Below are 13,884 nucleotides of genomic sequence, written 5' to 3'. Positions count from 1 at the left end.
GCTGGTCCCACGTCCCTTTTCTGGGAAGCCTCCTTAACCCGGGAGGCCATTAGCCAGCGGGCCCCTTTCATGAGCTCTTCTGGGCTCTTCGCAAACCTCAGACTTAGGAGCTAACCTGTGGGGAGATGAGTGTTGTGTCTTTCTGTTGTTGTTGTGTTTTTTTTCTGGCTGTGTTGGGTCTTGGTCGCTGCACGCAGGCTTTCTCTAGTTGTGGCAAGCAGGGGCTGCTCTTCGCTGCGGTGCGCGGGCTTCTCATTGTGGTGGCTTCTCTTGTTGCGGAGCACGGGCTCTAGGCACGCGAGTTCTGGTAGTTGTGGATCACGGTCTCAGTAGTTGTGGCTCACAGGCTCTAGGCACACGGGCTCAGTAGTTGTAGCTCGCAGGCTCTAGAGCGCAGGCTCAGTAGTTGTGGCTCGCGGGCTCAGTAGTTGTGGCGCACGGGCTTAGTTGCTCCGCGGCATGTGGGATCTTCCTGGACCAGGGCTCGAACCTGTGTCCCCTGAATTGGCAGGTAGATTCTTAACCACTGCGCTACCAGGGAAGCCCTGTCTTTCTGTTTTTGATTTTTTTTTTGTTAGGAAATTTCTTTATTATTACTCATTAAGCACCAGCTTAATACTGCAGAAATTTCAAATCACCCATCAACAACTCATTCTTCCCCACCCCACAGCCCCAAATTCTTGATAAAGAGCTCTTCAAGTAAAGACACACTCTCTTCTCTCCTCTGTATAAAACTTTACGAAATAAAGGCAAAGAACTGTGTACATCTTGCTGTAAATGCTGCCCACAGCTGTGGAGACAATGTCTGCCCAAGGCTCCCTTTACTGTCCAGGTCCTGAAAGACTCTTGTTCATGAATTGTCTCTTCACAAAGCAAGTCCACCACTTGCTGGGTTTATCATTCTGAGGGTCAAAAACTTTTTCACAAAGTCTCAGTCCAGGCAAGAGACTGGACTGAGACTTGCCTCAGCTGTTGTAAGTAGGCCCTCATCACTTCATCTTCCTGTTTGTTTGCAGGTTTGGTGTAAATTGCATTAAGTGGAAAATCAGGCTCTCCGGGAACGGGAGAATTAGTGTATACATTCAGTGTATACATTTCTTTCTCGCCTTGGCTTTTAGAATTGCACTTTTGGAGTTTCTTTAGACACTCAGAAATGTAGAGAGTTATATATATCAAGGTCCTATCAGCTTCATTCTTAATTTCATAGTTTTTGAAGAAGACATTGGCCTTGAAGTAATAGATAGCTTCATCCACAATATCTGTATCTTTTGTCTCTCTAGGGGCGGGTCCTTTGAACTGACTTCTGATAGGCAACAGTGCCGTGTTTCCAGTAAGTTTCGTGTCAGGGTCCATGAGGGAAGAGTGGTAAGCCGTCATCTTGGAGGCACCCGGGTTTCAACCCCGACGAGGAGGATCGGGCTAGAGCGTGGTGCTTCCGGTCTGGCAGTTGGGCAGGGTTGTTTTTGATTTTTAAATCTGTATCATTCATTCAGAAAAGGGCACATGTAAGTGAGCAGCTTCATAAAATTTCACACACTGAACCCAACCTTGAAACCAATACACAGATTTAAAAAAACATCCTAACTGGCCCCGGAGAAAGCTGCCTTATGCCCCCTGCAGTCCCTAACCCACCCCCAGGGTCATCACTCTCCTGACTTCTGACTTGTTTCTGTCCTTCATTACAACAGAATCCTGCAGGAAGTGTTCTCCAGTGTCTGGCACGTGTCTGAGAGCCTCCCTGTAGCTGCCTGGGTTGTAGAGCTCTCACTTTTCAGGGCTGTGTAGTTCTCCAACCTGACTGCCCAGTGCTTTCATTATGCTGCTGGTGAGGTTGGGGCCTTCCCTGCTGGAAGCCGTCATGAACTACACTGCAGTGAACACTCTGGTACAGGACTTTCTGTCTCTTGGTGCACACTGCACGACACGTATATGCCTTTCTGCTGGGTGTAAACCCAGAGTGGGTCTGCTGGGTCAGGGGACCCCTACACTTGGCTAATGGTATTCCTGTGGGTCTCATCCTGTTGCTCCCCATCTTCACCCGTACACGTTTTGTTTTTGTTTTTCTTCTTCTTTTAAATAAATCTATTTATGGTCCCAACGGACTAATTCATCCTCAGTAACCACCAACCGGTTGCAGCCATGAATTCCTACACAGGCCCAGTGCAAAGGCTGCTTCCTCTCCGGCAAAAAGAATCTCTTTCTCCCCGCGGTTGGGTGTCCCGGCTTCATCACCCTCCACGGATGCTGGGATGTTGGTGGAGTCTGTCCGCTGCCCGCCCCACTGGCGGTCCCCTGAGGGCAGACCCAGGTCGCAGCCCGGTACACACCTAGAGTTAGCCGCCGACCTGCAGAGCCCCGGGCGACCCGCGCGGGGCTGGAGAAGGCGCGAAACCCGCAAACCGCGGGTTCGGGGCATTACTCGGGGGCCGGGTCCCACAGGGAGCCCCCCGAATGGTCACCACCCTTATTCCCCCTCAGAAGGCGCCTCCGACGCTGGGGACCCCCCCGCAGCCTGACTTCCCTTTTGGCGGAGTCGGGCGGAGCTAACCTTTGCTACCCAGCCCGCCCCTCCGGCCGATGGGTGGGGAGGGGATCGGGTTTCACTGGCGCAGGGGGGGTGAGGGGTGAGGGGGGGTGCCTCCCGCCCGACTGCGCCCCCCTTCCCCGGCCCCCACCAGGGAGAAGTCTGGGGTCCCTGCTCCCAGCCCGGCCGTGGGCCTGCGCGCCCCTCGGGCCTGGGGTGCCAGGAGGGAGGGCCCCGGAGGTCCCGGGCGGGGAGCGGTCGAGGGGGGAGGGGAGCGGGCGCCCCGCGGCCCCGCCTCCGCCGCGCCCTCCTCCGGGGCGGGATAATTGAACCGCGCGGCCGGGGCCCTGCGTTGGCTGCGGAGGCTCGGCTGGAGCTTGGAGCCCGCGCTGCCCGCGTGCCGCGCCCGGAGCCGAGAGCCGCGCCCCGCGCCCCGCGCCTTTGTCCGCCCGCCGCCCGCCGCCCGCCGCCCATGGAGCGCGCCGCCCCGTCGCGCCGGGCCCCGCTGCCGCTGCTGCTGCTCGGCGGCCTCTCGCTGCTGGCGGCCCAAGGTAGGGGCGCGGGGGCGCGCCGGGGGGGTAGGGAGCGCCCCGAGCCCACGGCCCCCGCGTTAGTGACTCTCCGACACCCCGACCGCCCGGACCCGTGCCCCGTGCGACTTTTGGAGCTGCCGGCGCCCGGGAGCGTCAACCGGCGCTGCGCCCCTCCGCGGTCCTCGGGGTGGTTGTGCTGCACTGCCGCCAGGCCCCGGCGACGCTCCCCCCCCTCCCCGACCCGTCTCCTGGCTTCGGTCCTGATCACCTCGCTGACGTGTGGATTTGTTTTAAAGACGGATCCCTGCAGACACATCCTCCTGCCGGCCCTCTCGCATCCACCCTGCCCACCCTAGCTCCCACCCACCCCCTGGGGCCAGGGTGCGGGCTGGGGGAGAGGAAGGCTGGCTGGTGGTTGCCAAGGACCCCCCCCCCACCTTGCACCACCCCGTGCCTGCTCCTTGCACCTGGAGCGCCCCTGGCGTACCTGTTCCCACTGCCCCCACCTCCGCCCCTGCGCAGGCGCTGTGGTATCCAGCTTGCTGGGCAGTGGAGACAGTAATTTACCCAAGAGACAAAAGCAGTCATGGGGTAAGAGGTGGACATGAAGAAAGCAGAGAGGAAGGGAGTGGGCTGAAGGTGTTCAGGGCCATAGCTGTGTGTGTGGAGACCCCTGCCTCTCCACCTGAGACACTGAGGACCCCAAGACACGGGGTTCTGCCAGGCTCCAGACTCAGCTGTGGCTGGGGACAGGCCACCTCCAAACCCAGCCACCTGGTGGCAGAGGGTTGCCAGGGGGTCTCCACCAGCAGACCCGTGGCCCAGAGCTCCCAGCCCTGGGACTGACAGCACTGGGATGGCAAGCACCCGGCTCATCCTTTCCTCCTTAATCTTCAAGGCCTAGGTACTCAGGGGTGACCGCAAGGCCCCGCCGATCACAGCCATGACCTCTGACCTCTCTGCTGACCCGTGGCTCATCAGTCATTAGCCAGGCCAGCCTTCCTGGGGCCAGGCCCAGATAAGAGCCCCGACCACCCTTGGCATCCCAGATTCTTTATCTCTGGCTTAGTTGAGTTTCTTTTAAACTCTCTGGGGACCACCCTCCTCCTCTGTCAAAGGTCACTGGTCGCAGCTAATGCTTTGCCAGGATTCAGGAATTCCCGGAGAGGCTGACAGGGGGCGAGGGGGGAGAGCTGTGCAGAGGTTTCTTGGCTCAGTGGCTCCCTGCAGCAGACCTTCACGGAGCTCTGGCTGTTCCAGGCATCGGCTCCATCCTGGGCATGTCTGGGGGCGGACATCTCATGGGGTGGGGGGAGGTGCAGGGCTCAGCATTGGCAGCAAGGCCATCCCAGGCCCTGGGGCTTACGGGAGGCTTCCTGGAGGAGATGGCATTTGGGCAGGAGCTGGTCAGGCAGGCAGGGAAAGAAGGGAATTCTGGTGACCTCTGGCTGGAGTGAAAGCCCAGAGGGGCCTTAGACTGGGGGCCACACAAGACTCCTGTTGGAAATGGAAGGGGCCCCGGAACCTCCTGTATTTTACACCCAAGGAAACTGAGGCTCAGAGAGAAAGCTTAGTTGAACTTTCCTGAGCCCGAGTCCCCAGATACTCCATCGCTGTTCTTTTCTGCCTACTGTTTGAGAAGGGTCCCCTGCAGCCTGCCAGTGTCCAGCTTTGAAGGAGCACCGAGACTTGCTAGGCTGAAGCCTGACTGATGGTTTACAACCATCTTCTTCATAGAGAAGGTCCTAACTTGAAGTGTATAAAGGAAACCTTAATTGCACACTGATGAGAACGCTGTGGTCCTTTGTTTCTTTTGGGAGGTCCCTCTTTTGAGTTTCAACAAGTTTAGTATGGTTTGGGGAGAGAGAGTTAGAAAATTGCCTGGTTCCTTTCTGTGCCTGCAAACTCAGAAGCTGTAAGGTTCCCTGAAGCCTTGTAAGGCCGAGGGTGACACTGTCCCCACCCTCCGTAGAGCTGTGGGGTCCAAGAGGAAACATGCAATTTAAAAGTGATCATGGGAAAGGCCTCGATGGTGAGCGTTTTAGCTAATCTGCTGAAACCCATTTGGTGACCTGGCCACGGGAACGCAGAAGGGGGCTGGACTTTCGTGCCAGGGGGCAGAGTTGGAACCACCGGCCTGTCCTGTATCCATCTGTCCAGTTGGGTTTTCCTGAGAGCCAGGGTAGGCGGGAGTAGAGGGAAGGATGGTGTTGGGAAAGACGGTTGTGTTTTCTCCAAGACTTCTTGGCCTCTGGCTCCAGCCTGGCAGCCTTCCTGACTGATTACAGAGAACATCGCTGGGAGGAGAACAAAGGGGAGAGAGGACTTGCCTTGGAAACACGTGGCGGCACCGTTGCCGCTCCTAGAAGTTTCCCAGTTGGGTGGCAGGGGCTGGACAGGCTGATGGGGCTGCTGGAGCGTGAGACAGTGTGCCCTAGGGGTGCAGTGCCAGGGCCGCTCCTGCGGAGCCACAGCTCTGGGTCATGACCCCTCCTGGCACTGCCCAAGGCCACTCCCAACTTGGGCTCATTTGCCGCCTCTGATGGTGGCGGGGGAGCGTGACTCACCGTTGGGGCCCAGCAGGCTGCCAGGAGCGTTTGTGGGACTGCAAACATCTTTGCCTGTCATCCCTCAGAAAAGAACCATGGACTTATCTGGTGGTTTTCTCATTTGTAAAATGGAGATAACAGAGACCAACTTTTTAGTTTCGCTGGAGGATTGAGGGAGAGAACATAGGACGACGCCTGTCATGGTAGCTGTATTATTATTATCTGTTATTTGTGATGTCCCCTTCCTAGAGTAGGATAGGACAGTATCCTTTCCCCCAAGATTGCACTACTAAAACTGCATTTCCCCAGCCAGGAGCTGGGAAGGAGGCCCAACAGGGCCACAAAACCTGCGGCAGCTGTCCAGTGCCAAGGCGTGTTGGTAAAGGTCATGCAAAGTGGCCTCAGCTGGCCTCCTTAGGCGTTCAATCATCTGTACGCGAAATATCTGCTGAGGACCAGCTCTGTGCCAGACACTGTTCTAGGTCTTGGGGATACGGCAAGGAGGAAGAGAGACCTGGCCCTTCTGCCCATGGGGCACATCTCCCGGGAGATCCAGAAAAGCGAACAATTACAAACCAACGCCAACTGGGAGTGAGTCAGGGAAGACTTCCTGGAGGAAGCAGCATGCAAACTGGGATGTGAAGGAACAGAGGAGGGCTGGGAGGAGGGTGGGGAGGGTGTCCCAGGCAGAGAGAACAGCATAGACAAAGGTCCGGAAGGTGAGAGAGAACGTGGGACTTCTAGGAGTTCTGCCCCCTCCTCATGCCTGGGGAAGACCGCCGTGCCTAGCACCTTTTCCAGCAGCCCCTTCCCCAGCAGCCCCTTCCCCAACATCCTGCACACACCTCCCCCCCTTTCCTCTGAAGGTGGAGCTCTGAGCAGTGGGCACAGCGAGTGGAGCAGCTTTGCAGGAAAACAGTTCTAATAGGGAGTATTTTGCCAGTATGTTTTACATGATAAGAGGTTTTTCTTTTGCAAAACATCAAATTATAACAATTTCATTAATAATCCTTTTGCAGGCTTCATATGGTTCCAGTTTCTCTGTAATGCTCTCAAATGTGGCCAGATAATGAAACGGGCGGTGGGGGGGCACCCATTATGTCAACTTTCCTGGGGTCAGAGACCCTTCAGCCTGGAGGGGAGCTCAGAGCTGAGCGTGTGACGCTGAGGCCAAGTCATCTGTCCCAAGTCATCCAGCTCGTAGCAGGCATGGCTGGACCGGAGGCTGAGCTTTGTGGCCAGCACTCTTTCCACTGGTCACTGCCTTTAAGCCCCAGGCTGGTCGTAACAAGAGGCTGGGACAGGAGGGTCCTACACTGACCCACCCATTGCTGGGGGTCAGCACTTGACCAGGGTTAGGAGACTGGTCCCAGCCCTGAAAGTGGTTCGAGAGAGCTTGACGGACTCCCACAGGCTCTCTGCTCTGTTTCCTTAAAAACAGAATGAAAACTCTCTGCCCTAGGAAATTATGATAATTGAAGTCTTTTACATTTAGTCACTAACTTAGTCCTTCTCCACAGCCCCATGAAGTAGGTACTACTGTTATTTCCACTTTACAGGTATGTAAACTAAGACCCAGAGCGTATACTCTAGCGGGCGACAGGCTCCAAAAGGAAGAATAGGTTCAAGAAAAATGCTGGCTCAGCCCATTAGCGTAAAAACACTGTGATCTTGGACGTTAAAAATCCAGTCCTGGGGCTTCCCTGGTGGCATAGTGGTTGAGAGTCTGCCTGCCGATGCAGGGGACGCGAGTTTGTGCCCCGGTCCGGGAAGATTCCCACATGCCGCGGAGCGGCTGGGCCCGTGAGCCGTGGCCGCTGAGCCTGTGCGTCCGGAGCCTGTGCTCCGCAACGGGAGAGGCCGCAACAGTGAGAGGCCCGAGTACCGCAAAAAAATAAATAAATAAAAAATAAAATCCAGTCCTGGCAACCAGCCCTTGCTCAGGACGATGTGGTAGCAAATAGAGGACTCAGGATCCCGTGGTCCTAACCACTCGGCTGGACGGGCACTTCAGTGCCAGAAACGAGTGCTGTGTGTATGAGGGGCTCCTTTGAAAGAACAGGCATTTTCCACGGGGGGTGACGGGGGAGAGGCCACAGCAGTGAGAGGCCCGCGTACAGCAAAAAAGAAAAATAGATGTAAGAACCAAAGAACCAGCTGTGGGTCCTGTGGGGCCCAGGGCGGGTTTTGTGATGGGCACTCGAGCAGAATTTGGGGAGGAATTGTTTGTCTATCGGGATATGGAAATCGAAGATCGGCCGACCCACTCCCTTTACATAGGTGAGGAAACTGAGGCCCAGAAGGGGGAAGTGGCTTGTCTAAGGTCACTTAGCTGCAAAGTGGTGTCATTTGTAGGCTGGTTTTCAGTTTTACTCAGCAGACATTTGCCAAGTGTCTCCTTTGAGCCTGGTGTGGCCCCTGAGGAGCTGTTTGTCACGCAGCCATCGTGTGTCTGCTTGTGCATCCATTTATTCAACAAACGCTCATTGAGGAGTCAGGTAGTGGAAGAGGCCCCAGGGACACAAGCCAGATAAGGTCCTTGCATCCTGGAGCTTGTGTACTGCGTCAGCTTCCTGTGGCTCTGGGCTGAATTGCTGCAACCTAGTGGCTTAAAACAGCAGAAGTTTAACCCTCTCACTGTCCTGGAGGTGAGATATCAGGGATATCTCAGTCAGATATCAGAGTGTCTGAGGGCTTCCCTTCCTCCACGGCTCTGGGGCGCCCAGAACTCCTTGGCTTGAGGCTACATCCCTCCAGTCTCTGCCTCCATCTTCACGTGGCTTCCTCCTGCATCTCCTCTGTGCATCTCTAAGGACACTTGCATGAGACTTAGGGCTCACCTGGATAATCCAGGATGATCTCATCTTGAGATACTTCATTCCATCTACAAAGATTCTTATTCCAAATAAGGTCACATGCACAGGTTCCAGGGGTCAGGACATGGACACATCTTTCTGGGGGCCACCGTTGAACCCACTACACACACTAAGAGTAAAGACAGAAACAGATGCACTAACAAAAAAATCGGGGGCATCCGTGCCATAGTGACTGTAACACACTGTGACAGTGGGACACGGGTGGCTCTCAAGTGGGTGTCGGGGTGGGGGGCGAGTGAGAGCAAGTGATACCTGAGCTCAGATGTGAGTGGCAAGGAGCCGTCTGTGAAAAGACCTGGGGAAGAGCGTCTGGGCAAAGGGGACAGCCGGCACAAAGGCCCCCAGGTGGGACCAGGTGTGCCAGAGGGACCGGAGAGGTGGTGTGAAGGGAGGGGAGGGGGGTGCCCAAGAGGGTGGCAAAGGCGGGAGGGGCAAGGCAGTCGTGCAGGGCCTTAAAAATCAGGGTGTGGACTGTGGATTTTATCCTAGATGCTCGGGGAAGGCGCTGGAGGATCTTCAGCAGGGGAGTGACATTCCTTGACTCACACTTCTAGAAGTCCCTCTGTGCTGCATGGTGAATGGATTATAGGGAGACCAGCATGGAGGTGGAATAAGCTGGGGGGAGGCTCCTGCAGGGTCCAGGGCCAAAGATGCCTTGGTCGGGGAGGGCGGGGGGGTGGCGGGATCTGCGGGCCAGAGGGAAGTGGACAGATCTAGGGCGTTTGGGAGGTAGAGTGGACAGGACTCGCTGAGGGCTTGGATGTGGAGGGGGAGGGAGATGGAATAATTCAAGCTGGCCCAGTTATTTTGGCTCCAGCCTCTGGATGCATTGTGACTGCTAATTACTGAGGCAGAGAAGCTGGACAGGGGTGAGGATCAGAGTCCTGTGTGGAAACCTTAAGTTTCCTATTAGACGTCTGGGTGGGCTCATGGGCGAGACCAGGCTGCAGACAGAAGTGTGGGAGTCTCGGCCGATAGGGGAGGCTGGATGAGGCCACCCAGGGAGGTGGGGGCAGTGGGGGGAGAGGACAAGGGGCCACGGCACTGAGCCCTCCCAGGCAGTTTGAGGAAGAAGAGCAGCAAAGTGGCACCCTCTCAGGGGAGTCCCCAGAGCCATGGGTGGTAGCTGGGACACTGCCAGGACTGGTTTTTAGATGCTAGCTATCAGTGTTTTTATGCTAATGGGCTGAGCTAGTATTTTTCTTTCTTTCTCTTTTTTTTTTTTGAGCCAGTATTTTTCTTGAACCTATTTTTCCTTTTGGATTGTGTTGCCTGCTGGAGTGAAATGTACTGGAAGTTTTGTTACCTACGTGCAGCGCCACTCGTTTTGACATAAGACCGCCCTCTGAAACCCATCGCGCCATGCCTGTCATTATCCCCATTTTCCATTATTGGTGTGAGACCCACCGCACCCCGGCACAGAGAGGCCAGGCAGCATGCCTGTGGACACACAGCTGCTAAGTGGCAGCACCAGGGTCCGAACACAGGCAGCTTGGCTCTCACATCGTGTTCCTGAGCAGGACACTGAACTAACCGCCTCACTTTTCTAACTGAAAAGTCTCCAGTTTTTTAAGTCCAGCTTCAGGGGGAAGCCACTGTCTCCTTGGGTTTTACGGTGGGTGGGTGTGAGCTTTAGAGTCACAGCCAAATTCTAGTGCCACCTCTGTGTTTGTCCCATGGCCTCGGGCAACTTGCTTCATCTCTTCCCGTCCCCTGTGTCATAGAGTTGCTAGGATCACATGAGATCATTTGTCCATTCATTCCTTCACGGACATTTACTGTGTGCTGGCTCTGGACCGGCTGAGGGGCAGGGTGCAGAATGAGACTCCTGTCCAGCCCTCGTGGCACAAGTACACCCTCGGTTAATTACTTGTGCTAATTGCTGGGAAGTTCAGGGAGCAAAGAAACCACAAAAGAAAGGAAACATGTCTGCCCCATGTTCGTGTGTGTGCACATGTGTGTGTTGGGGGGTGCAGTTAGGGAGGACTTCCCAGAGAAAAGGACCTTTGTACTGGTGTGGGTGTGAACGAGCTAGCCGGAGGAGAGGAGGGACCCGGGACCACCCAGCCTGGCAGAGCTTCAGTTTCCAAAAGCCGGGTGCAGAGGACACTTGACAGGTGTGCATACATGGTCTGAGAGGTGAGAGGAGAACCAGGGGAGTTGGGTCCTGCAGGGGGTATGCTGTAGAGATGCGGGCAGGGGGAGGACAGCCCACATGTCCACTGAGCTTGATCCAGGAGGTCACTGTGAGCTGCCTGGAGGGAGCAGTGTAGAAGCTGCTGCTTCTCACCTTCCCAGAGATGTGTCTTCTGATCCTTGTCTCCTGCTGCCTCCTGTTAGCTGGTGCCCTATCCGAGACCCCGTCTCTCTGTGCCGGGTGCTGGTGTCGGGGGGTGTGAGGGCACCAGCCGTTCTTGTGCTGAGGACAGGGCCTGGAGCCATAAGAGCAGACTCAGCACGCCTTGCTTCCTCCTGGAGGTCTTGGGGCCTTGAGGAGGGGAGATGGGTCTGTCCTCATCCCAGTCATACAGCATGGTGCAGAAGCACTGGGACACACCAGGTGACTGTTGCTTGTCATCTCCCTGGGTTGTCTTCTCCCTGAGAACAGGGTCATGACTCTGGATCCCTCGCCCCGAGCTCAGAGCCTGGCACATGGAAGGGTCCTAAGAGGGGCATCTGCTGGCTCCCCAGGCTCGTGAGGTGGGGGACCCCGCAGGGGCTAGGGGTGTGGGCTGAGTCTTGCGTGGTTCTGTTGGGTTGGAATTTCCTGTTGGCATCTCATTGCATCTTAGGCTTCCCAGTCATGCGGGTCCTGGACACCACAGGGACCCCCTCCAACTTTTTGCTGCAGCTTTAGGCACTGCCGTGGAGCAGATGGGGCATGAGCCTTGCGTCAACTCTTTATTTTTCCAAATGACGGTATTAAAATAAAACCAAATAGAGAGCTAACCAACCACCATCTCATATCTCAGCATTTCATATACATGGAGGGCATTTTAATGCCCCAGATTTTGGAAGGACAAGGAATTTTGTCTTTGTGGATCTCATCTAGTCAGATTAACAGGGACCAGAGATGAAAACTGTACCCTGCTGAAGTTTCATCTCAGAGAGGGAAAGGATCTGAGGGAGAAGATTCCAGACTTGCCCAAAGCCCCACTTCTCTCTTAAGAGCACCTACGGGCTCTTAAGGACGGGCGTTGAGTGACCAGTAAGCGCGTGGTGGGTGTGGGTAGGTGACAGTGCTCCCCGGGGCTGGGGACAGAAGAAACAGTGATGGCCTTGTCGCTCCAGGTTGCTTTTGTGACATGATTTAGGAGGGCCACTCAGACATGGTGGGGTCTGTGCCTGAGGTTTCCTCAATTTTATGCCCTTTGGGAGGTGCTGCCAGGGGGTCTGCTGGTGGGCCTGGTTGGTCTGATACCGTCAGCTGCTGTGAAACCCTTGGTACCAGTGAGGTGTGGCATCAGGTGGGGTGACACCTTGGTTGTCTTGCCCCCCGTGCCCAGCCCAGCCATGTGCCCTGTGTCAGAGATGGGGCCACAGCCTGGAACCCCCGTCCCTCTTTCCCCTTCCACTGATGTTGCAGAGTTCCTGCTGTGAGTGGTTGGGGGAAGTGATGCTGGAAGAGGGGCCTCCCCATCACCTCCAGAAAGCCTTCCCTCCCTTCTCCCCTGGGCTCGGGTAGTGAGCGGCCTCCTCTGCTCTGTGGCCCCATCTGCCAAAGGACTTGTCACACTCCCAGGTGACAATCACTTGACCCAGCCGCTCCCCCGCCTAGTCTGGGAGTGGCGGACCGGCACTGAGAAGGTGCTGCATTGGGGTGTGACAGGATGCACAGGCTGAGGGTGGGCGTCAACGGACATGTCCACAAGTGGGGACAGGAGAGAGGCACCTCTCTGGGCTTCAGGTCACCCCCGGTTTGGTGATGGGGCAGAACTGAGAGGCAACCTGATCCCCCAGGTACAGTGAACAAGCCGCGGTGTCCGCAGTGATGCAGGAGGTCAAAGCCAGGGCAAGTCTGAACTTTAGGTCTTTCTGCCTCTCCTCCACCTGTCCCACCCTCTGCTGGCCACTGCCCCAGATGCATGGGGGAGAGACGATCCCTGGGGATTTTTGTTTTGTTTTTAAACTTTTAAATCATCGTTATTTTGGTTGCAAAGTTACAATTTACTTTAAAAAAATATATTTGTTTATTTATTGGCTGTGTTGGGTCTTTGTTGCTGCACGCAGGCTTTCTCTAGTTGCGGTGAGCAGGGGCTACTCTTTGTTGCGTCGCGCGGGCTTCTCATTGTCGTGGCTTCTCTTGTTGTGGAGCACGGGCTCTAGAGCTCAGGCTCAGTAGTTGTGGTGCACGGGCTTAGTTGTTCTGTGGCATGTGGGATCTTCCTGGGCCAGGGTTCGAACCCGTGTCCCCTGCACTGGCAGGCAGATTCTTAACCACTGTGCCATCAGGGAAGCCCAGGCGGATTCTTAACCACTGCGCCACCAGGAAGGTCCCACAATTTACTTTTTAATTAATATTTTCACCATTCCCATTTGAGGTCTCATAGCTTGCCTTGGAAAACATTGCATTCTCTACCAAACTGCTATACAAAGATGTTGTAAAATACAGTTGCCCAAATTAATCCTCTTTGCCAGTATTCAGATTAGTGCATGAAAACAACATCGATTGAAAATGGCAAGTGACTTAATCGGCAGAACATACAATTCCTTTCCTAATGAAGGGTGCTACAAAATGGTACACAAAAGCTCAATTTTTAAAATGCATTTAAAAAATACACATAACAATGTGAGCTATTATATATAGAATGGATACACAACAAGGTCCTACTGTATAGCACAGAGAACTATTCAATATCCTATGATAAGCCATAATGGTAAAGAACATATTAAAACAGTGTATATATATGTATAACTGAATCACTTTGCTGTACAGCAGAAATTAACACAACATTGTAAATCAACTATACTTCCATTAAAAAATTTAAAAATATGCATAACATACAGTTGACCATTTCAGCTCTTTTTAAGTGTTCAGCTCAGTGGCATTAGGCACATTCACATTGTTGTGCCACCATCACCACCATCCATCTCCAGAACTTTTCATCTCCCCAAATGGAAACTCCATCCGCATTAAACACTAACTCCCCCTCCCCCAGCCCCTGGCACCCACCATTCTACTTTCTGTCTCCATGGATTTGACTGTTCTCAGGACCTCATATAAGTGGCATCATACAGTCCTTTTGTTTGCCCTTTTGTGACTGGTTTCACTTAGTATAATGTTATCAGCAATAAAAAAATTAAAAGAAGGATTCCTTTCAGTGTTGGGTATTCAGCTTTCAAAAACAACAATCATGGGGAAGTTAGTTCCCCAAAGTAATTTTAACCCGAGGCTGCATATA

The 13,884-nt window shown here is 54.5% G+C and overlaps 1 protein-coding gene and 1 pseudogene across 3 annotated transcripts in view; one reads left to right on the top strand and one right to left on the bottom strand.

The window, feature by feature from the left end:
- Positions 1-577: 577 nt before the first annotated feature.
- LOC308624961 (actin-related protein 2/3 complex subunit 3-like) lies at positions 578-1,441 on the bottom strand (annotated as a pseudogene). Its single transcript has one exon. The product of its transcript is annotated as an actin-related protein 2/3 complex subunit 3-like (transcript).
- A 1,430-nt stretch (positions 1,442-2,871) lies between these two features.
- FBLN1 (fibulin 1) overlaps positions 2,872-13,884 on the top strand; it is a 78,071-nt gene continuing 67,058 nt past the window's right edge. Inside the window, exon 1 of one of the 2 annotated variants that reach the window (XM_081250022.1) lies at positions 2,872-3,075. In XM_081250022.1, coding sequence (XP_081106148.1) covers positions 2,997-3,075 — 79 coding nt within the window. In that variant the 5' untranslated portion in view covers positions 2,872-2,996. The remainder of the gene's footprint in view (positions 3,076-13,884) is intronic. The other variant, XM_081250021.1, reaches the window with a different exon arrangement.

Source organism: Mesoplodon bidens (genome assembly GCF_964165515.1).
Source record: "Mesoplodon bidens genome assembly, chromosome: 11".
In the NCBI taxonomy this organism is placed as follows: Eukaryota; Metazoa; Chordata; class Mammalia; order Artiodactyla; family Ziphiidae; genus Mesoplodon; species Mesoplodon bidens.
This window is presented reverse-complemented; position numbering and strand designations above follow the sequence as displayed.